The sequence below is a fragment of the Lichenostomus cassidix genome, unplaced genomic scaffold (assembly GCF_008360975.1).
Source record: "Lichenostomus cassidix isolate B80296 unplaced genomic scaffold, HeHo_3.0 HiC_scaffold_43, whole genome shotgun sequence".
Taxonomy (NCBI): Eukaryota; Metazoa; Chordata; class Aves; order Passeriformes; family Meliphagidae; genus Lichenostomus; species Lichenostomus cassidix.
The window spans coordinates 4,345,803-4,367,573 of record NW_028147635.1 but is presented as its reverse complement, the minus strand read 5'-3'; the positions used below and the strand labels follow the sequence as shown (position 1 = coordinate 4,367,573).

Sequence of the window (21,771 nt, the reverse complement as noted above, 5' to 3'; positions counted from 1 at the left end):
TGCCTCTGCGCAAACCTCCTCCTTTCCCTGTGGCTGCTGCCATGCAAAATGGCCAGAGGGGCCCTGGGCGGGGGCAGGAAAGGTCTGAGGGTGGCGCCAGGGAGGCTGTTGGTGGAGGGCAGGGCACCTCCAACTGTCGACGGCCGTGAAAGAGAGGGCGGGGGGGAGGTGGGGGAGAGAGCGCAGATGAATGAGAGAGAGAGGGAGAGTGTGTGTGTGTGTGTGTGTGTGTGTGTGTGTATCTGTGTCTCTCTGTGTCTCCGTGTATGTGTCTGTGTGTGCCTATGTGTCTCTGCGTCTGTGTCTCGGCCCAAAGCCCCGACCACCCTGCATAGCCGTGACGAGCACCAAAGACCCCTCCCAATGGTGAAAGAAGCAGCCTTAGGCCCTGCCGGTGGGCAGGAGGGGCGGGGCAAGCCACTCTGTGGGGTCAGCGGCTTCGTGCCGAGACCCTGAGGCACTCTCTTCCACAGCACTCCAGCTCACGTGTATGTCTTCTGCTCAATCTGTGGACATCCCTGACACACTGCAGACAGTCCTGAGCCCCTTGGAGTGGAACCCTGCCTCAGTTAGTGGCACTGATGGTCATGGCTCTGCTTCTGCCCTGCCTATCAAGACCTTCCAGCTGGCTGGGCAAGGAGCTGGTGGGACAACAGTCCATAACCAGGTGTGGAGTCGAGGCCTTTGCCCTGCTGTGAGGGGCTCTGCTGGATAGGGCTGCGCCTGGCCTGTGGCTGCTCATGGGTGAAGGTTCCCATGCTCTGCCCATGCCTTGCGTGTGCCTGTGAGGAGGCCTGTGAGGGCACCTGCTGGTGCTGGCAGGGCAGCCCCTATTGTTGCCCTTGCCCCGTGCCCACCAAGAGCTTCCTGCTGGCTGGGCAAGGGCCTGGGGGGGGGAATGCAGGGGCTGTGTGGGGTAACTGCCTTGCTCTGTGGCCCTGCTGTGGGGACAGCTGCAGCCAGTCCCACAGCCATGCCCTGATCCAGGTGCTGCTGTGTCCCCAGCCACTGGCCGTGTCACCAGATCACAGCCGTCATCCTGCTCAGGATGCCGTGTTTGTCTTGGTTTGCAAGACAGGTGTCTGCTAAGAAAGTGGAAACCTCCCTTAGAATGTGACCCCCTCTTCCCTCCGAATTATTATAACTTTGGAATCAAGAGCTTTCAGGCAAAGATATCAGAAAAGGAATAACAGTTCTTTATTAGTATTTATAACAAAGTAAACAAGCAACAAAAAACAGTTGCAACAACAAACAAAACCCAGAAAACTCGGTGGCAGCTTGCTCTGGGCTGCCAGATGTCCTTCCCTTTGGTGCAGTTAACATCACAGCCAGCAGAGGCGCTGTTGAGCTCCCAGCAAGGCAGAGCAGAAACGATGACTCCCGAGCAGCAGCAGGTGGTGCTGTGGCATGAGGTCAGCTCCTTGTCTCACGTGGGTAATGGTGGGCAGGCTGGACTCCTGGATCCCTAGAAGTGTCCAAGGCCAGGTTGGATGGGGCTTGCAGCAACCTGGGCTAGTGGAAGGTGTCCATTGCTATGGCAGCCAGGAGGTGGTACTTCATGGGCTTTAAGGTCCCTGCCAACCCAAAGCATTGCACAAATTCCATGAGTCTCTAATTCTGCAAACCACTGTGAAAGCTTTAGCATCAGAGGGGAGAAGTCAAGTCTGTCCTGCTTAGAGATCCAAAGGACAACATGGGACGTATTTGCATATGCTAGCACTTTGTCATTGCAGTGGAACAGAAGGAAATTCACCTGAAATTAAATACTGGAATCTGAAAATCTTTACATGTGTGGCACCTACAAATGATGACTCTGAATGAGGCTGCTTGTCACACTCTCTGCTATTAATTGCCCCTCCTGGGGTCAATGTTCCCCAGATGCTCCTCATCATCTTCTGATTCATAAGTCATCTCTGCCTCTTTTCCCTGGTCCCTTGCTGATCCCCTGCATAACAGTCTCCTTTTTTCACTTACTTGCTTAGGTGCTTTTGAAGGAATGTGTTCTGCAATTAATTTATTGATGTTTCTCTTCGCTTCAAACTGTGGCTCCAGTTTACTCAAAAGCTGTTCCTCCTCTTTTGTCCACACTCTTTTGTGTGCTCCTCGGGCAGAGCTCTCTTTGGGGTGGAATGCAGCCACCCTTTCCTGCTTCATGATCACACGATGAATATGATTCTTGTGTTGACCAAGGCCAATCTTGGTCAAAAAATTCCTACCACATACGTGACAGATCCACCCCCCAGCTGGAGATCCATTGCACTTGGGATAGTGACAAGCAATACTATGAAAGTTAGTGTTTTGCTTACCACACTTAGCACACTGAAACCAAACCCTGCTTTTCCCGTGGGCTCTTTTCAGGTGTTTAGTCAAGCCCGACAGCCAGTACATCTGGGTCCCACAGCATGGACAGACTGAATTTTTGTTGGGAATCATCACAATTTGGATGTCTTCTCGTGCCGAATCCATGCTGTTTGCCGGTCCAGGGTGGGATGTTCTCAGTGTGCCACCCTTTGGTTCTTTGCTGTTTCTTCTGCCACTGTTCTCTCTGGTGTTCTGGAGGTAGCTGTTCCTTCCCATGTTGTGTTTAGGTGGAAGATCTTAGTGTACCTCCAGCAGCCTGGCCAAATCCTTCCATGGCAGGGGTAAAATATACATTCTCATTAGTCAAACAAAACAATCCCGAGTCATAAAATTCCAATCTCACCAGCTCTGTTTCATTTTCCACCGAATCATGGTGACACAGATTGGGAATTTCTGGACATCAGGTCCAGCAACTTATTGGTCAGGGGAGGTCTACCCCCACCTTTTTGGACACCAGGTCAACACTGTCTAAAGGGCTGGTGATTTAGGGTAAAATAGAAATCATTAATTTAAAAACTGGATAATAATAGTAATAATAACTTTTGAACTGATTTAGGAGGCCAGAGATTGGATAATGATTTACTGAGATTTGCCTGCTGTAGATCATTTATTACTTGCTTGGTGATTTTGTGCCTGCCTAGTATCAGGGAGGTTGGAGAGAAGAGAGCCAAATAATTGGGAAAAACAACTCAGTGTGACTGAGCATCCCGCCCTTGGACCCCGAACTGGTACAAGTTGGCTCTCAGGCTTGGACTTGGACCAAGAATCAAGGGAGCATGCGCAAGGGAACAGGGTGAACAGTTCATCGTGAGGAAGACTATTGATCATGCCGTCATCAATCATTTGGGACCCCTGCCCACAATTAATTTGAGACACTGCACTTGCGCGAGCATATTTAAATGAACTTTGAACTCATTATAATACGAAGCAGGGATAGGTAATGAATATGTATAGGGGCTTTGTCTAACTTTATTCATATGTAACTTGTAACCTAATATAAACCAAGTGAAGTGCTGCTGAGGGTGTGCATGTTTTTGGAGGGCCTACCCTACTTCATAACTATCTGAGTTGTGGAGTCAATTCTGTTCCTCGCTGGTCTGGTTGCCAGTCATTCCCCGGAATAAACATATCCACTGCCCCATTTTATGGCTCCAGAAAATTTTAGGCAAGATGATGAGGGAGGATTCAGTCAGCAGCACACCCCCCAACCACTTGCCCATTTTGCTCAGCACAAGCCCGTGGCCTAGGTTTAGAGTAAAAAGCTACACAGCTCTTACCTTAAGCTTGTTTCACCCTTTGAACAATACCATTTGCTGGGGAATCGAAGAGTATTTTGCCAGTCCGTCCTGTTTGTCAACCACTTCCCTGAATGCCTGCAGAAAGGTGTGAAGTCTCCCTGCTAAGAGCCACTCCCTAAGAGCCCTCTGATCATGGGCCTCTGATATTATATCACTCCTCTGATAACTGGTTCACAGTTACCCCTCCCTGAGGCAGCTCCATGTGTCCCAGCTGTTCCTTGTCCGCCCCTGACTGATAACTCATCCCAGGTGCTTTCCCACACTCACAGCCAGTCCCCTGGGCAGAAAATCTTTTATCATTGATTTGTTTGGCTGTTTAGTATGGCATCTGTTCTTCAGTAAGTTTATTGATAATTTTGTTGGTCCTGAACTGTTCTCTGAAGGAACACTGACAGCACACACAAAATCCCAGCGACTCCATAGGGACATCCCAGGAGTCTCCCATTTGCCAAGCCACCTGCACGGAGATTGCAGTCTGCAACAGGGTCTCAGGGGTGACATGCCACATGTCTCCATGCTGCTAAGGAGCTGGCAGGTCACAGGCACTCACAGGGACTCCATGACGACATCCCTGCACTCTCCATCCTTCTAAAGAGCTGGGAAGTTACTGACAGTCACAGCTGCCCCCTGGGCATGTTCCAGCCATCTCCAGGCTGCCAAAGAGCCAAGAGATCACATGTCGGGGTTTGACCCTGACTAAATGTCAGGCACCCCTGCTCTCTCCTGCCACAGGCATGCAGGAGAGGGGAAAGGAAAAAAAACTTAAAACACACACCAAATTCATGAGTTAAGTGAGACAGGACATTGACAAGGGGACGCATGGATGAAAAGGGCAAGCAGGCTTCAAATTTAAAGTTGCAAAGTAAGTTAATTACCTTGTTAGCGTGGAAAACACATAATCACTGAATGATTATATGCAGGTGCCTTTATTCGAGCTCGGGAAGCCGGGGTGTAACATCTACCCAAATCTGGCTTCGCCATAGGTTTGAAACAAGTACAATTTTATACCTTTCCTTACAGAACAGTGATGTAATCATATGTTAATCATCAACTTATTATTGTTCCATTGTTTCCCCCCAAGCATGACTTTAAGCCCCCTTATCTCCCATAGTATTTCTGATTTATTTCACAGGTGCTAATCCACATGATTTCACTAAAACAATTCCCATTCTCTAAGCAATCTTCGTGATCATGTCGCTGAGCCCCGAACACGCAGTGCCTACCTATCCTGTTCCTAAAGCCTATTTCTAACTAACATTTTAACCCAATGTTAACATTCCCCCCTTTGAAAGCATTTTCACTTTATAGGTGTGAATGCTTTCACTTGATATAGTCCTTTATACTGGATGCTCGTCTTCGAATCCAGGGTTGTTATGAGCGTTGTTATGGATGTTGTTGTGGACCGGAGAATCCGCAGGTGATGGACGTGGATCCTTGTTCCGTGTCAGTGCCCCCATTATTCTTCGGTTCCAGGATGTCTTTCTCTGTATCTCTCTTTTCAGTATGCTGTAGATTACCCAAAGTACTAAAAACATAACTAATTAGATTATTAAATTTTCAATAATAGATTTAATCCATGAACTCACATTCCAACCCAACCCCTTGAAGATTTTATCTAACCAACTTGTAGTCAAATCCTTTTGTTCATCCTGTGCTCCGTACTCTATTTGTCATGTTCTACATCTGCAGTTACATTTGGGATATGGATGCAACAATGATCAACTTGTCCCCTTAGAAACCCACACACTCCATGTTCTTTCAGGAGTAGCATATCTAAAGCCAATTGATTTTGTAAAGTCATTTTGGTAGCAGTTTGTAATTGCATATTTAGTTCTTTGAATCCTTCCCGAGTAATTCTTGCTAACCTCTCTACCTGACCTGTAAGTCTGTACATCATTTCTCTGTTTCGGTAGTTTGCTATATGGCCAAACAGAGATTCTAGAGTCCACCCAGATTCTACTCCACCAGAGGGCTCTTGCCAAGTTTCATCCTGATTTTCATTATCTGAAACCTCTCGCCTTTTTCTTATTTGCAAAAGTTCACGTTTTCCCATTGAATGGGGACTTTTCCAGATTGGACATAAAGTAGGGCGGCCCAGAGTAAATTCTTTTACTTTTCCATCTACAGGCAGGTGGGTTGTCCAGATACCATCACTCGTTGCCCAAACAAATTGTTCTGGGCTCTTGACTGTGCTTCTACTACATCCTATTTTTATTCTGTAATTTACATTACCCTGTTTATGTTTGATTCTTCTACAGGCACAATCAATTCACATGGCAGCCACCAGTGATGGTACTTGTTTTATCTCTACATCATCAGACATGCAATCATAGGTTTTATTACATGCCCACCAACTTACCTCATCTGCCTGCATTCTGCTGCTGGTGGCAGTGTTTATTACTGCTGGATCAGTGCCATCTTCAGGGCCTGTCCATTTTAGGCACCAAGGAGTGTTTGCCATATATTGAAATTTTTGAAGTATACTCAGGGACCATGCACTGTCCCAGGGTTACATCCTATCCTTTCTATCCTTTGCTTCACATTTCTATATCAGGGTGGTCTTTGTGACATTTTCTGTGACCTTTTGATAGTGCGGCAAGAAGCATTGCCATTTGGCAAGGTTTGATCTTCAACCCACCACTCTAGATTTTGTCCCACTTTCTCATTACTTAAAAGATAGTCCTTTTGCTCAAGTACTGCATCCAACCATAACCTGTTATATTGCAAGTTACTTTAACTTTCTGCCTGGACTCGGGTACTTGTTTACATACAATTATTTTATTGTCCAGAATTTCAGGTAATTTTGATGTGATAATTTCCCAGTTTACTGGGTCTCGTGCTGCCTTTGGTATTGGCAGACAGGCAGTTATTCTACTGATGTTTTGCATTTTGGCAAAATCTTTAACTAACCCAATCATTACATTCTCAGCCTGAATTTCATTGGGAACCTTTATCACTTGCGTTTTTGCCTGTACCTCCTCTTTCGTTCTAGGGTGAAGAGTGGTTAGTTGATAATTCTGCATTCCATATCTTCAAGCAATATCACTCCCAATTAATATCCATAGAATGAGTATTAGCACAGGTACTAAGATCATTTTAAACAGTTAAACCCGTCTTATCTGCAATTTCATCAGTCCCGGGGTTGTGTAGCCCACAGTCTTGGATGGATCTTCTTCACTCGTGTGTAGTGTATCCAAGGATCCACTCCAGCCACCTTGCCCGCTGTGAAAGTGGTCAGCAGCACCTGATGGGGTCCGCTCGGTCCACTCCGCCTCTCCTTTAAAGGTTCTTCATCTCCAGGGAGGATATCATGGACTGGATTCTCGTGAGCCAGTGGCCTATTCCACACAAGCGCGCTCCAAAGCTGTGCTACAGTTTTCCCGAGAGATAGAACATGATTATATATTTCCTGTTTTCCTGCAATATGTATATTCGAGTTTGGTTCAGGAGATTTGAATGGTTTCCCATATACTATTTCAAAGGGACTGACTGATATTCCACTCCTAGGCTTTACCCCAGTCCTTAAAGTGCTCTTGGTAGGGCTTGTGGCCACTGTAACTTGGCCTCCTGACATATTTTACTGATTTGCCCTTTAGTGTTTGGTTCATCCTCTCTACCTGTCCACTAGATTGTGGTTCCCATGGTGTGTGGAGGTCCCAAGCTATTCCCAGTAGCATGCTCACTTCCTTTACCACTGTAGCTATAAAGTGTGGTCCTCTATCTGAAGATACCCCTAATGGCACTCCAAGCCTGGGAATGATTTCGTGTAGCAGCCACTTCACTGTCTCTTTGGCTTGGTTGGTGCGACAGGGAAGGGCTTCTGGCCATCCTGAAAATGTGTCAACCCCCACCAGCTGGTATTTGTACCCTCGAGTTCTTGGTAACTCTACAAAATCTACCTGCCAATAATCTCCTGGTTCTATACTTACCTGAATTCTTCCTACCTGTGCCTGCTGTCTAGCCACTGGGTTGTTCCTCAGGCAAATTTCACATTTTGACATTATTGATTTGGCCATTGTTAACATTCGTACCAAGACTACATTTTGTTTTAGCCATTTCACCAATGCCTCTGCACCCCAATGACATTCATTATGTTTAATTTGCAGAATTTCTCTCATTATCAAGGGGGGTAGGACTATCTGTCCTTGTGCAGTAACATACCACCCTCTGAATTCTTTTATGCATTCAGCAAATGTCCCAGTTTCTCATCTTCTGTTGAATATTTTGGTTCTGAAGGTAAATTGAATTGAGACACCTTTAGCTTCATAGGTATCAATGCCATTGCTATTTGCACATCTCAAGCAACCTCTCAGGCTGTCCAGTCCACCTTCCGATTTCCCTCACAGATTTTGGAGCTTCCTGATTGGTGTGCTTTACAGTGCATAATTGCCACTTGCTCAGGTTTTTGTACTGCTTTTATCAACTGCAGAATTTCATCTTGATGTTTAATATATGCCCCTTGAGAGAGCAGCAACCCTCTTTCTTCCCATAGTGCCCCATGTTCCAAATGCATATTTTGAATCAGTCCAAATATTTACCTTCTTTCCTTCACTCAATTCTAGTGCTCTGGTTAAGGCAATCAATTCTGCTCTCTGGGCAGATGTGTTTGGTGATAATGCTTTGGTCTCTACTACTGTGCTGATTGTTGTTACCGCATATCCAGTGCATCTGGTTCTATTCTCCACAAAGCTGCTTCCATCCGTGAAGAATTCCCACTCTGGTTATTCCAGCAGAACATCTTTCAGGTCTTCTCTCGCTGAGTAGGTGTACTCTATTGCTTCCACGCAGTCATGTTCCAGTGGGCCTTCCTTAGGTGTGGTGCCTAGAAACAGAGCTGGATTCAAAAGGTTAGTTGTCTTTAGTGTGACATCATCGTGCTCGGTGATAGCCAGTGGCCCCCCTTTTGCACTAGGACAGTGGTCACCATGTGTGGCACATAGACATCTATGTGTTTTCCCATTGTGAGCCTCCTGGCCCCCTGTATCAATAACACAGTGGCTGCAACTGCCTGCAGACATGCAGGCCATCTGGCACTTATGTTGTCAAGCTGTTTGGAGAAGTAGCTGTATTGCTTTGAAAACAAACCAGTGGGAGCTCACAAATCAAGATTGAAAGTAAAAATAAGTGAAATAATACAAGGAAAAGCACTGACAAAGTCAGATACAACCTGACACCTTGTTGGGGTGGTGGTAGTAGTCCAACTGAAGTAGTTCAGATCAAGCAGTGATCCTGTGAAGGTCTGGTCTCCAGCTGAAGGTCCAGTGATAGCTCTGGTCCTCTGGGAACCCAGTAGACAGGGCTACCTCAGGCAGTTCCAAGGCCAGGTTATATTCACGTGGGAACACCTGGCTCCTCCCTCCTGGGCAGAGCATCTCACAGTGGGATGAGATAAGTCCATGAGTCACACGGTGGGTCCCTGATGGCCCATTGTCTGTCATCAGCCTTTTCCAGCTCCCCAGTTGTTGGGTCAGGACCTCCAGTGCCAAGCATTGCCTTTCATGCACGAACAGCTGAAAGTCTTTTGACAGATCGGCAAACCGAGCGCCGGGGCAGTCGTCAGTGCTTCTTTCAGTTTCAGGAAAGCTTCTCCCTGTGCTTTGCCCCAGCTGAACGGCTGCATCTTCTGAGCTTCATGCAGTGGTTTGGCAATTAGCCCAAAGTGCATGATCCACAGGCGGCACCTTTCTGCCATGCCGAGGAGGACTCACAGCTCATGGAGATTCTGGGGCTCTGGAATAGCACAAATAGCTTGGATATGGTTAGTACTTAATTTTCTCTGCCCTTGTGAGATTTCACATCCCAGGTAAATTACAGTCTGTTGTGCAATTTGTGCCGTTTCCCTGGACACTTTGCATGCTCCCATGCCCAGTGAGTTTAAAATCTGAATTGTTACCTTTATGCAGGTTTCCTTTTCTTCTGTTGCTATCAGCATATCATCAGCATACTGTAGCAGGAGGTACTGATTTTTGGTACTTGCCCCTCTTTGGTCCAGATCTCCAGCTCCTTTGCCAGTTGGTTTCCAAATAAGGTGGGGGAGTTCTTGTACCCCATGGAAAGCCGAGTCCACGTGTGCTGGGTCTTCCTTCCATTCTCTGGATTTTCCCATTCAAAAGTGAACAACTTCCTACTTTTTGTCAAGGGGTATGCAGAAAGGCATCTTTTAAGTCAATTATGGTAAACCACTTATAAAACTCTTTTACGAATGTTAACAATGCATCAGGGTTAGCAATTACTGGATAAATGTCTTTGGTTATTTCATTTATTGCCCTTAGATCCTGTACTAGCTTGTAATCTCCATTGGGTTTCTTTTACTGGGAATATTGGGATATTATACTCTAATTTGCACTCTGCCAGAATTTAATATTTTAGGAATTTATCAGCAGTCTTTGCTATACCATGCCTCCGGTATTGTTTTACCTGCACGGTTTTTCCTTCCTCTTTTAACTCTACATGTACTGGCTGTGCCAACTTAGATTTTCCAGGTATGTCCGTCTCCCATACTGAGGGAATTACGGCATTCTCCACCTCCTCTGAGATTGCAGAGGCTGGTTTCTCTTTTATCATTAAGATTTTTTTTTTCTCCTTTTTTCCTCTCCTTTTTCTTTTTCTCTTTTTTTCTTTTTTTCTTTTTTTTTTTTTTTTTTCACTCCAGAATTTTCATTAATAACTCACCATTCTCAAAAGTTACCACTGCTTCCAATTTTGCCAGTAAAACATGGAACATATAAAAATTCTTGAGTCAATACTTTGTTTCCAAAACACAGGTCTAGGGTTGCAGAAATGGCCATTTTCCTCCTTCTCTGTGGCCCAACTATTATGGTAGATTTATCTGTCCTTCTAGATCATTTAAAACTGAATATGTGGCCCCCCTGTCGATTAAAAAAAATCCCACCGCTCTTCTCCTAACGTTGAAGTCACCAGCGCTTGCTGGGTCACAGCACCCTTGGCAACCCCTTGGAGTTGAGCATTCCAGTGAAACCGGTTGGGATACCTGTATTTCCAATGACAAATGGCACATTCGTCAAAAGCTAATGGCCTCCTCCCCCCGACCCCTTCCAAACCGCTTGCCATACTCTGACTGCCAAGAATTGCCGCTGCTGGCTTGTGGCTCTTCTATTGTTATAAACTTTCCAAGCTATTTCAAGTAATTTGTCCAGATTTCTTAACTTTTCCCCTTTCAATTCCTGTAGCCTTTTTCTCGGTTTTTGTTTGTTCATTTTTCTCTTTTTTTTCTTTTTCCTTTTTCCTTTTTTTTCTTTTTTTCTGTAACTCTAAGTACCATCTCTCTGAGTTTTCATAATCATTTTCACTACCCTAGCAACCTTACGAGGGTTTTCTCTATAGGTTCCAGCTGACTGTTTCCATATAACCAAACCTCCTAACATATACCGGTCTTTCCACCCCCCAACCCTTGTCTTAAACGGGTAATTACAATTTTCTTTTGCTTACCAAGTCTTGGCAGACTCTTTCTGTCCTGGAACGGGTCCAATGCGCTATGGGTCCACCACCACCACCACCCCCACCCCCACCGCTGTCCAGTCCCCCAGCACCCCCTCCCCCCACACCCCTGTACCGGAACCAAAACGCGGCCATCCACGGGCAAGGGTAAAAAGGGGCTGCCACAAGCAGGTGAAGAGGGCACGGATGGCAGGGGGGACATCCCCAGGGAGGTGTAGGTGGGAAAGGTGGGAAAGGTGGGAAAGGTGGGCACCCCCGAGAAGGTGTAGGTGGTGTAGAGTCAGACCCTGTAGGAACAACTAGTAAATCACTTTCCAATATATCTTTCCGATGTAAACTCTCATTCAATGCCAAGCACTCCAAACAATAGTTCCCTTCAACGCAAGCCAGACATTTATCATTGCAAACCACCACAGTAACCAAACCACCCTCCAACAGCCACTCAGGGTTTTCTTGCAAACAGAAAAATAAATCAACATACAGCACTTCATCTAATTTTCCCTTATGCTTACAAAACAACAACAAATGAAAAATCAGGTCAGATTGAAAAGAACCATTTTCAGGCCACCTCCTTCCAGCCTGCAAAATATATGTTGGCCACCGAGTATCACAATACTCGATTAGCGTATCCTTACGCAATCCTTGGCCAAAATTACCTTGCTTCCAATGTGCTAACAAGCACCCCAAAGGAGAATTACGAGATATGGGAGCATAGCCACCCACAATCCCTTTAAGCTTCTCCATTTCCACTTGCCGACCCTGCAATGCTTTCGCAATTGTCTTACGGACGGCGCCCGGGCATACCACTAGGAATTCCTTAGCCCAACCAAGCGTAGCTTTCGCTGCGTCTTACTGGCAGGCAACCAAACCACCATTAAAGGCACCTTACCTTCTCCAGGGGACGTTGTGAGCGGCGGAGGGTCGCGGCGCGATGGGCTCCCCGAGAATCCCTCGGTGCCGGCTGGAGCGTGATCAGGTCGCGGGGTCCTCAGCAGCGCTCACAGGGTCCCATCTGGGTCGCCAAAATGTTAGCGTGGAAAACACATAATCACTGAATGATTATATGCAGGTGCCTTTATTTGAGCTCGGGAAGCCGGGGTGTAACATCTACCCAAATCTGGCTTCGCCATAGGTTTGAAACAAGTACAATTTTATACCTTTCCTTACAGAACAGTGATGTAATCATATGTTAATCATCAACTTATCATTGTTCCATTGTTTCCCCCCAAGCATGACTTTAAGCCCCCTTATCTCCCATAGTATTTCTGATTTATTTCACAGGTGCTAATCCGCATGATTTCATTAAAACAATCCCCATTCTCTAAGCAATCTTCGTGATCATGTCGCTGAGCCCTGTACATGCAGTGCTACCTACCCTGTTCCTAAAGCCTATGTTTAACTAGCATTTTAACCCAATGTTAACAACCTAACTGAGTTGGAGGAAAAATGAGAGGTAAAACTAAGAACCCTCTTAAGAACCCATTTTCTATTCACTCCCCTTCCTCCTTCCAACCAACAGCTCGGGTAGGGGGCAGGGTTTGGGGAATTTTCTTAGTCCCCAGAGCAAATCCATAAAGCTATTTGTCACCGAAATTCTTCTACTAAAAATACTGTTTATGTCTGCTCATTCTCTCTCTCTTAAGACAGTTTCTCCACTCTCACCTCTTCCCTCTTAAGAAGCAGTTTCTCTGCTCAGCCCCCTCCCTCTTTTCAACCAACAGCACAGGCAGGGGCAGGGTAAGGGCTTTTTCTCTGGTCAGTCTGTCCGGAAGAGGGGTCCTCTACTTAGCCACGGGGTCCCTCCCACAGTCCTCTGGGCACTTCTTTGGCATGGGTCCAATCTCACTGTCCTAGGTTGCAATATAGATGTATTTAAGTATTCTATTACCACCAGCTGTGGGCTGTTAGCTGTTATCACCTGCTAATGACCCACCCCAGATGACAGACAATGGGCCATCAGGGACCCACCGTGTGACTCATGGACTTACCTCATCCTACTGTGGGATGCTCTGCCCAGGAGGGAGGAGCCAGGTGTTCCCACCTGGATATAACCTGGCCTTGGAACTGCCTGAGCTAGCCCTGTCTACTGGGTTCCCAGAGGGCAAGAGCTACCACTGGACCTCCAGCTGGAGACCAGACCTTCACAGGATCACTGCTTGAACTGAACTACTTCAGTTGGACTGCTACCACCACCCTAACTGGGTGTCAGGTTGTATCTGACTTTGTCAGCACTTTTCCTTGTATTATTTCACTTATTTTTAATTTCAATCTTGACTTGTGATCTCCCATTGGTTTGTTTTCAAGCCAATACGCTCATGAGCAACATCCCACCCAAACTTCTGCTGCAATGTGAGTCCTCTGGTCCAAAAGGTGCAGACTCTCCCAAACTGAGGCCAGGCTGCTTCCATCCCAGGAGCAAGGACTTTCTCTCCCTTGCAAGGCCTTTACAGCTTTAACTCTTTATATGAGACTCCCACTGGATCACAGCTTCCTCCAGGCATCCACCTGCTCCTCTGGCATGGGCTGTGGGTGGATCTCTGCACCCCTATGGACTCCACAGGCTGCAGGGTGACCACCTGCTCCCTCCATGGTCTTCACCACAGCTCATCTATGAATGTACTGAGGTAGCCCTGAATTCCCTCATCCAGACCATCAGGAGAGGCAAGGAACAGGATCATCCTGGAGGATTCCAGGCATTCCATGGAGCCAGATTTCAGGCTTATGGCTGTCTCATCTCTGGGTGTCCCTGAGACCATGGGTGTCCTGATGGATCTGATTTTCTCCCTGACCCCAAATTCTCCTATTCTGGATGCTGTTCAGGGGTAAATGAGCTCCTCTGGCTGATTCCCATGACTGTATGTGGTGTGATGATCCTGGCTGGATTCCTGATGTCCCCCAAATCTGTTACATCCCTCTCCCCTCCACACCTGGGTTGGGAAAAAATACGAGGAAAGGCTCCTGAGTTGGGATAAGGGCAGGAAGAGATCCTGTATGGATTCTGGGCAAAGGGGAGTCGACTGGGGGATACTAATCGGATTTATCCCCCGTCAGAATCAGAGCAGGAAAAATGAGAAGCAAAACAAATCCTAAACCACCTTTTCCCAACCCCTCCCTCCCTCCCTCCTGGGTCTCACTTTATTCCCAATTCTCTCCCTCTTCCCTCCCAGTGGCTCAGGGAGACAGGAATGAGGGTCATGGTCTACCCCAAAGTTTCTCACAGAAGGTCTTGTTTAGTCACAAGGTGCAGAAAGAACCCTCAACACTCCCATAGACCCCCAAACCCACCAGAAGCCCCCAGGCTTTCTGAACTCCTCCAAGAGGAGCCTGGGAGGGGTTGGATCCAATCCCAACCCCAGATTTTGTCAAGAGTTTATGTGTAAAGGATTATACAGGTGCAATTGAACCTTTATCTAACTTTGTCCCACAGGGTAAAGGATGGCAAACCCAATATATTTATATAAATATATATGATAATGCCTAGACATAAAGATCTTAATGAGAATTATTTACTACACACTATAGGAGCTATAACAACTCTTACAATATACATACTGTGGAGCAATATTGAAGCAATCGTATTAAAGCAATTACAGTAAAGCAAACCCAATTATTAAGCAGATTTATGTCACTCCCCCAGAACAACGCCCATGGGAAAATCTCTGGCTCAGCCTCAAGGAGTGACCTTGAGGGGTGTCCCCACTGCAGGGAGGACTCTCCACACTCCTCAAGAATGGAAATGTCAGGAGACACTGCTTTTACAGCCTCAAGTGCTGCCCTGTCAGTCAGATGTGCCCAGGCTGTGCCAGCTCAGCAGCTCTGGAGAAGTTCCCAGTGGTGTCACTTGGTTGTTCCTTTCTCCAGGGATTCTTCCAGCTCTGCCACATCTTCAGCTCCCTCTCAGGATGCTGAAATTTGGGATGGAGGAGTCAGGCTGCTTTCAGCATTACTCATCCCAAAAGCAGTGTGACACCCCCTTTCTTCATTCTCAACAGGGGGCATTGCAAACAGGGAATTGTTGGAGTTGTTTGATCTCATTCCAGGCACAGCATCTTTCCACAGGACAGCCATGAGATGTCCCTGCCTGCTCTCCCACCCCTTTTCCTCCCTCTCTCACCTCCTTCCCATTGTCCCCACAACCACTGCTTCCCCCACAGCTTGTTTGGAATTGTCCCCCCAACATGCTGCTGAGTTTTGGGGTCTCAGGCCTTTCCTGCTCAGTTTGAGAGTCCAAAGCCCTCTCTTTTTCCCCCTCTTCTCCACCTTTTCCAGCGTGCCTTAAATCCCCAGCCCGAACCCTCTGATCTTGGTTTGGGGGATCCCACCCTTCTTTTTCTCCCTCTCCCCCCATGTTTCCCATCGTAACCTCCCTCTTCCTGTGCTCCCTGCTCACCCAAGTTCCCTTGGCTCTCAGCACCACCCTACAGCCCCAGCTACCCCCACAACCCCCATCCCCAGCTCTGGGCAGCTGCTGACACCACAAAAGCAGCCATGCTGTGTCGTGGGGGTCCAAGGTCATCCAGTGCTGCTTGATGCTATCAGAAGAAATGACTGGACAGAGCAGGTGAGACTGTTTGGAGTTTAAAGTCAACAAATCTTCCCTCTTATCAATGAATTTCTGATGTTAGTCTCTGTCCTGATGCATGTTCCTGCTCCTGCATTCATCTAGGTGCCCATGGGCAACCAGGAGATGTGGAGACCACCAGCCAGGTGTCTTCCCAATGCAGGCCACCAGGAATGTGAGTCACCAAGTCTCTGCCCAGTGTGGGTCCTCCCATGGGGGACAGAGTTGGAGAAGCCCACAAAGCTCTTCCTGCAGTCGGGGCGCTTGCAGAGCTTCCCTCACTGGTGGATCCATTGGTGTCTGGTCAAGTTAGAGCTCCAGGAGCAGCTCTTCCCACACTGGGGACACTTGTAGGGCTTCTCCCTGGTGTGGATGCACCGGTGGGTAATGAGGTTGCACTTGTGCTTGAAGCGATTCCCACAGCCGGGGCAGCGGAGGAAAGGCCTCTCCTCTGTGTGTGGCTGCTGATGCTTGAGGAGATCCAAACTGGTCCGGAACTTCTTCCCCCACTCAGAACACTCATAGGGCCATTCCCCAGTGTGGATCTTCTGGTGGGAGACCAGAGTGGACCTAATGGTGAGGCTCTTCCCACATTCCAAGCAGGTGAAAAGCCTTTCCCCTGTGTGCACACGCCGGTGGGCTATGAGGGAGGGGCTGTCTCTGAAGCTCTTCTCACAATCCCCACAGTTGTAGGGCCATTGCAGTTCCCCTCTGTGGGCCTTCTGGTGCAAGACCAGGTGGGAATTGACGGTGAAGCTTTTCCCACATTCCGAACACTTATAGGGCCGCTTGCCCATATGCACCCACTGGTGGTAGAAGAGGTGGGAGCCATGGTTGTAGCTCTTCCCACATTCCCCACACTCAAAGGGCCATTCCCCCATGTGCATCCAATGGTGGGTGAGGAGGCTGGAGAACGACCTGAAGCCCTTCCCACACTCCATGCACTTGTAGGGCTTCTCCTCCCTGTCATGGACCCCCAGCTTTGACCTCTGCCTGGATCTCTGGCCATCTTTCCTGCACAGGGTTGGTCTTTCCTTCTCAGAGCACCCTCGGCTGGATTTGGAGCCTCTCCTTGTGCAAGATCTCCGGGGCTTTTCCTCCCCCTTGGCTTCCCGTGCTGTGGAGCTGCTCAAAACAGCCTCTTCCACAAGGTTCTGATGGGGATATTTATCCTCCTTGGTCTCCAACATCAGCTCACTGCCTGGGGGAGGAAGGACAAGGAGAGGATTTGGGATTTGTCTCCATGCCAGAGGGAAGGGGAAGGAGATCCCCCAGTCTGTTCCTGGCAGGATGGTGGTGGCTGTGGGGTTGTCCTGCAGCCAGGGGCAATGCTGGCATGCAAGATAGAGGAGAAGAGAGGGGGAAAGGGGCAGTGACTTCCTCCTCACCTTTCTGGCTGTCCTGGGGCATCTTCCTCTTCCTCACAGTCCTCTCCTCCATTTGGCCAAGGTTTGGGAATGAGAAATCCTGTTGTGGGGAAAAATACAAGGTATGAGCACCTTGGGTTCCTCCTGCCCAAGTCCACATCTAGAAGTCACTGGGCATCAGGTGTCCACAAAAACTGCCAAAACACCAAGATTCAGTTGCCCAAAATACACAAATCACCAAGATGCAGCAAAAACACCCAAGCAGGAGTTTCCCTTCTCTGTTGTGTGCACTTAGGGCTTTGGGGGGTCCCTCCTCTGTGAGCCACTGCAGGTCAAGCATGTACTGGTGTTGCCCCTCCCTGGGCTGCTGGGGGTCCTGGGAATCCCAGAGATCCCCCTCTTCTGGGCACCCCAGTTTGGTGTAACAGGGCTCCCAGGGGTTACCCCTGTCTGGCATCCTGTTTCAGGGACCCAGGGTACCCATGGACCCATGGGTATCCTTTGTCCATGCTTCCCACATCTCCATGCTGCCCGGGAGTCCCCGGTGGGGTCAGGCACCTGGCAGTGGTCAAGAATCCCGCTGGGAGTGGTCAAGGACACCCAAAACCTGCCGCTGAGGGGGATTTAGGAGACCCCCAAAGGGAGGAGACCACCTAAGGGGTCACGAGCACTTTTCAAGGGCATCTCCACCCTCCTCAAAGGCATTGGGGGACAAAACCTCATGAACCCCAGCAATGGGGGTGCCATGCTGAGGTGAACCAATTCACCAATTGCATGAAATCCATCCCCAGCTGCATTCAAGTTCCCGAGGCAAGTGTTGCCTGTGCCCAGCTCAGGAGCACAGTGATGCCGCAGAGAGCTCAGCATCAGCAGGGCTGGAGCTGGCAGGGAGCGACCGAAGAGCTTGGGCTCTGTGCCCAGGGGCTGCAGGGCTGTGAAGAAGAGAAAGAGCCCAGAGGAAGCCCTGTGTACCCCCACAGGGACCCCCGCGTCCCCCCCAGCCCACGCTCCCCACTCCCCACTGTGGATCTCATCCAGCGGCTCTATGCTCTGCTCTCTTGGCAGCCACGCCCAGCCCTGGGCACAGAGCTCCGCCAGCTCCTGCTTTTCTCTCTCACAACCCCCCAGCTCCCCCCGCCCCCCAGCCTCCACATAAATAGTTTTGGGGTTATTTCTCCTTGGATTGATTGATTTTACATTTTTATTTGCTTTTTCTCACGGTGTTTTAACCATCCAGTCAGTGGCAGAATGTCCCTTAACATGGAACTCTGTCGTGCTGCCCCTTTTTCTGAAGTCTTAAAACACCAGATCCCAAGAGAGGAACAGCTCTGCAGACACCCAGGGAAGTGCAGGAGGAGGGGCAGGAGCTGCTCCAGGCCCCGAGCTGTACTTAGCCTTCCAGTCCCTCCCAGTCCATTCCCAGTCCACTCCCAGACATGCACCCTCTCTCCCAAACCCTCCCAGCAAACCCTCAGTCCTCTCCCATTGCTCTCCAGTCCCTCCCAGTACATTCCCAGTACCTCTCAATGCCACCCCGCCCTCCACCCCCTCTATCCCAGTGCCTCCCCAGTTCATCCCAGTGTCTGCCCCCTCTCTCCCAGTGCCCCCAGCGTGTCATCTTGCTGGTGCCATCGAGATCCCAGCTGGCCCCGGCCGCTTGCTCTGCTCCGCGGTGGATTTTTCCAGGCATTCCCTAGAGCCTCTGAGCAAGGCGGCCACTGAGCCCAGCTCCGTGGGCAGGGGGGCACGGGGAGCCCAAGGCCTCTTTGCCATCGCTTCACCCTCTTTCCCTCAGCCTTTGCCCTGCGAGCCTGGCTCGTCTCAGTCCCCCAAGCACCGCCACGGCCGGGCTGTTCCCCTCGGAGCCGCTGCGGACACGGCGCCGGCCCGGCCACACGGACCCACTGCGCCGGCCTCAGCCCCGAGCAGAGAGCTCTGCCCGGGGGGCTCCCGGCCAAAGGCGGCGGCTCCGGGCTCGGGCAGCCACTCGCAGCTCCCACAGCCCGCCCAGGGCCGCCCTGCCCGTGCCGGCGCTAGGTCAGCGCTGCCCGTACCCACACGCCTTTAAACCGCGGGGTATGGGCACAGCCAGAGAGGGGCAAGGACAGGGCTGGGTCAGAGCAAAGCTCCTCACCCCTGACAATTCCCCGCTGGCCCCTCGCTCCTGCAGCGCCCCGGCCTCGCTGCGTGCTGCTGGCACCTCCGGCTCCCTCCCGGACTCACTCTGATCAAGTCCCTGCTTTGCAGGAGAAGCCAAGGTAGCAGCGGTTTGCAGCTCCTCATCAGCACGGAGGGGGGAGAGTGAGAGGAAAGCTAATGTCTTTACAAATAACTCGCTGGGTGAAGGTATGGGTGTTAAGGTCTTTAAAATGGGTCTTAATGTGTCTATTGACTTTGGGCAGCAGGTGTGCGGCAGAACCCAGACAGCCTGACTCCTACAGAAAGAATGAAACAGGGAGCCCCAAATATATTTCGTGTGAGCTCCAAATATCCCTCCCCGCTTCAAAAAAACCGCCCAGGATATTTGGGACGAGCTCCACCCCCCTGCTCACCTGCGCGATGCGGGGCGAGCGATGCTCCTGGGACGAAGGTGCTGCAGATACAGAGAGCGGTGAGCGCACGTCCTGTCTCCTCTCCCTGCTCCTCCTTCTGCTCTCGCACCTCCTCCTGTATCCCTCCTCTTCCTCCCGCTCCTCCTCCTCCTCTCCTTCCTCCTCCCGCTCCCCCTCCTCATTCTGCTCCTCCTCCCTCTCCACCCCTGCGGGTCAGGAGCTCTCGGGTGAGCGGTATCTTTATTATACTCTACATATATTTCTGCTAAGCACTCAGTCCCTGGCAGCAGGTAGCCATATACCTGAATCAAAAGAAAAGGGGAAAAAAACCCCAAAGGAAAACAGTCTTTGTCTCGAAAAGCAAGTACGTGACAATGAGAGCAATTTTAACAAAATCAAGACCGTACTTAAACATCTAATGGGTGAATGCAAATCAAAACATACCTGCTAAGTAGAAAGAGAGGCCAGGCAGGGAAAAGAAGAGTCAATGAGACTATCCACTGTACAACTGCTTTTCATGTTAAATCACATGTACCATAAAGCAGGTTGGAACTGAAATGTATTATAAAAGCAATTGCAAAAAAAAAAAAAAAAAAAAAAAAAAAGGGAAGAAAAAACCGAAACAACTGAAAGGCCAGTTGGAAGAGAAATAAGGTAATTACCCACCTATGCTACAAATACTTCAGAATTTATATAGCTGCCATTAGCTTTCCACTATAAAAAGCCAACTGCAGTCAAGAGCAATGACTCCAGAGTGGCAGTGTTAAGGACAATTCTTCAGATGATACAAACCAACAGTTCCAGCTTGTATGAATGGAAGATCACATTAAATGCCCAAAAATATTATTGAATTGTTGATTGAAGACATTTTCCAATTAGAAATATGTCGCTGTTGAGCAGCTAGCAGAGTAATGAATGCATCAGTTCTCAGTGGCAAAAAGGAATGACCTTTATTGTTTTGATTTCATCACATATATAGAGTTCTCAAAAGTCACCCAGATTGGTCAGTCAGAAGCCTTCCCCCAGGCCTGATTGGCCAGGCCTGCACTGCCCAAGTTCTGGGACACTGTTCCAACAACATCCAAACTTTATCTTTATTTATAAAACACAAGAAAATTTCTCATGGGAAAAACCTATGCTAGCCACAGAAATATCTTTTAAAACTAATTTTAAAAGATCAAGAACACAGAATAGAGAAGCATTTATGTACACAGCAGACATCTGGCAAAACAAAGATAAATGGCAGGATTAACATTTAGATGTAGTTCTATTAGGTGACAACTCCTCCACTGTCGGAATAATCTCATGAAAGCCCTTCCATTAAATCACTTTCTCATTGATTTTCAATGCAATTTAAACTCATTATGTTAAATGAGCACTATTACATTTGCACAAAAATGAAGGTAAGCACTGTTTTTATGCTTGCCTACCAGGTAAATCACCCTTTAAAAAAGATTACAGTTCTGTCTGTTGCAGAGTACTTAAATATACATATTTAGAAGTTGTTAGGGGCTGCTCTATTTTTAATTGGATGAGTTGGTACTGGAAGCACACAAACACAAGTCAAATCTTTAACTTACACCTGTTTATATATCCTCTCACAGAAAGTGTCTCACTACTTGTATAAATGATAAAATTACAACAAGCACATTCTCCTGTCTTCAGTATGTAACACTAACAAACTCATTAAAAGCTGCTGCAAGAAATCCAGAGGCAATAAAGGAAAAACGAGCTATAAGGCTTATTGTCATGACCACTTATATATTTTCACGATCAGACTTGAACTGGTGCCTCCATTTTTCCTTCCATTTTCCTGTTTGTTCTAACAATTATCTTTTATACACCAAGAATCTTCTACTGCAGAATGGTACATGCAACTCACCCTACCACCTTTTGCACCAGGTGTATAAAAGTGGACTTAGAAGACTAGATGAAGATTTTATCAAAGCGGCAGTTTTTGGAACAGATGCTTTCTTTCATGAAATGGGCCAGTGCAGTTTAGCTAATGTACACCCTTTTCTTTGTGGAGGTTCAGTGTACGTCCTTACTTACGCGCAGAAAGGAAGATGCAAACTGAAGAAATGGAAGCTTGAGTTAAGGCACATGTAACTTACCCGGTCTGATCATACAGGTGGTAGCTACTGAACTTGATTCTGTTGGGCAAGTCAAAAGCA

General features: G+C 48.3%; 1 protein-coding gene and 1 long non-coding RNA gene across 3 annotated transcripts in view; one reads left to right on the top strand and one right to left on the bottom strand.

Annotated features, from left to right (window-relative positions):
- LOC146421252 (uncharacterized) overlaps positions 1–21,771 on the top strand; it is a 194,659-nt gene that overhangs the window by 158,179 nt on the left and 14,709 nt on the right. The window lies entirely within an intron of this gene.
- Positions 14,516–19,707, bottom strand: LOC146421253 (uncharacterized). Of its 2 annotated transcripts, XM_085047596.1 has the most exons (3): positions 19,598–19,707; positions 17,067–17,145; positions 14,516–16,879 (listed from the first exon to the last, which is right to left on the bottom strand). In XM_085047596.1, exons 2-3 carry the CDS (start codon positions 17,116–17,118, stop codon positions 15,957–15,959), a joined length of 975 nt encoding a protein of 324 aa, XP_084903722.1. In that variant the 5' UTR covers positions 17,119–17,145; positions 19,598–19,707; the 3' UTR covers positions 14,516–15,956. The 2 variants fall into 2 exon arrangements, with proteins under 2 accessions (XP_084903722.1, XP_084903721.1); XM_085047595.1 differs by lacking the exon at positions 19,598–19,707 and having other exon boundaries at positions 17,067–17,281.

What these genes read in the sequence shown, in the direction of transcription:
- LOC146421253 (XM_085047595.1), bottom strand. Translation starts at nt 17,205, where the DNA reads ATGTGGACTTGGGCAGGAGGAACCCAAGGTGCTCATACCTTGTATTTT. An exon ending in GCCCCAGGACAGCCAGAAAG is followed by an intron (nt 16,880 to 17,066) that starts GTGAGGAGGAAG and finishes TTCCTCCCCCAG; the next exon opens with GCAGTGAGCTGATGTTGGAG.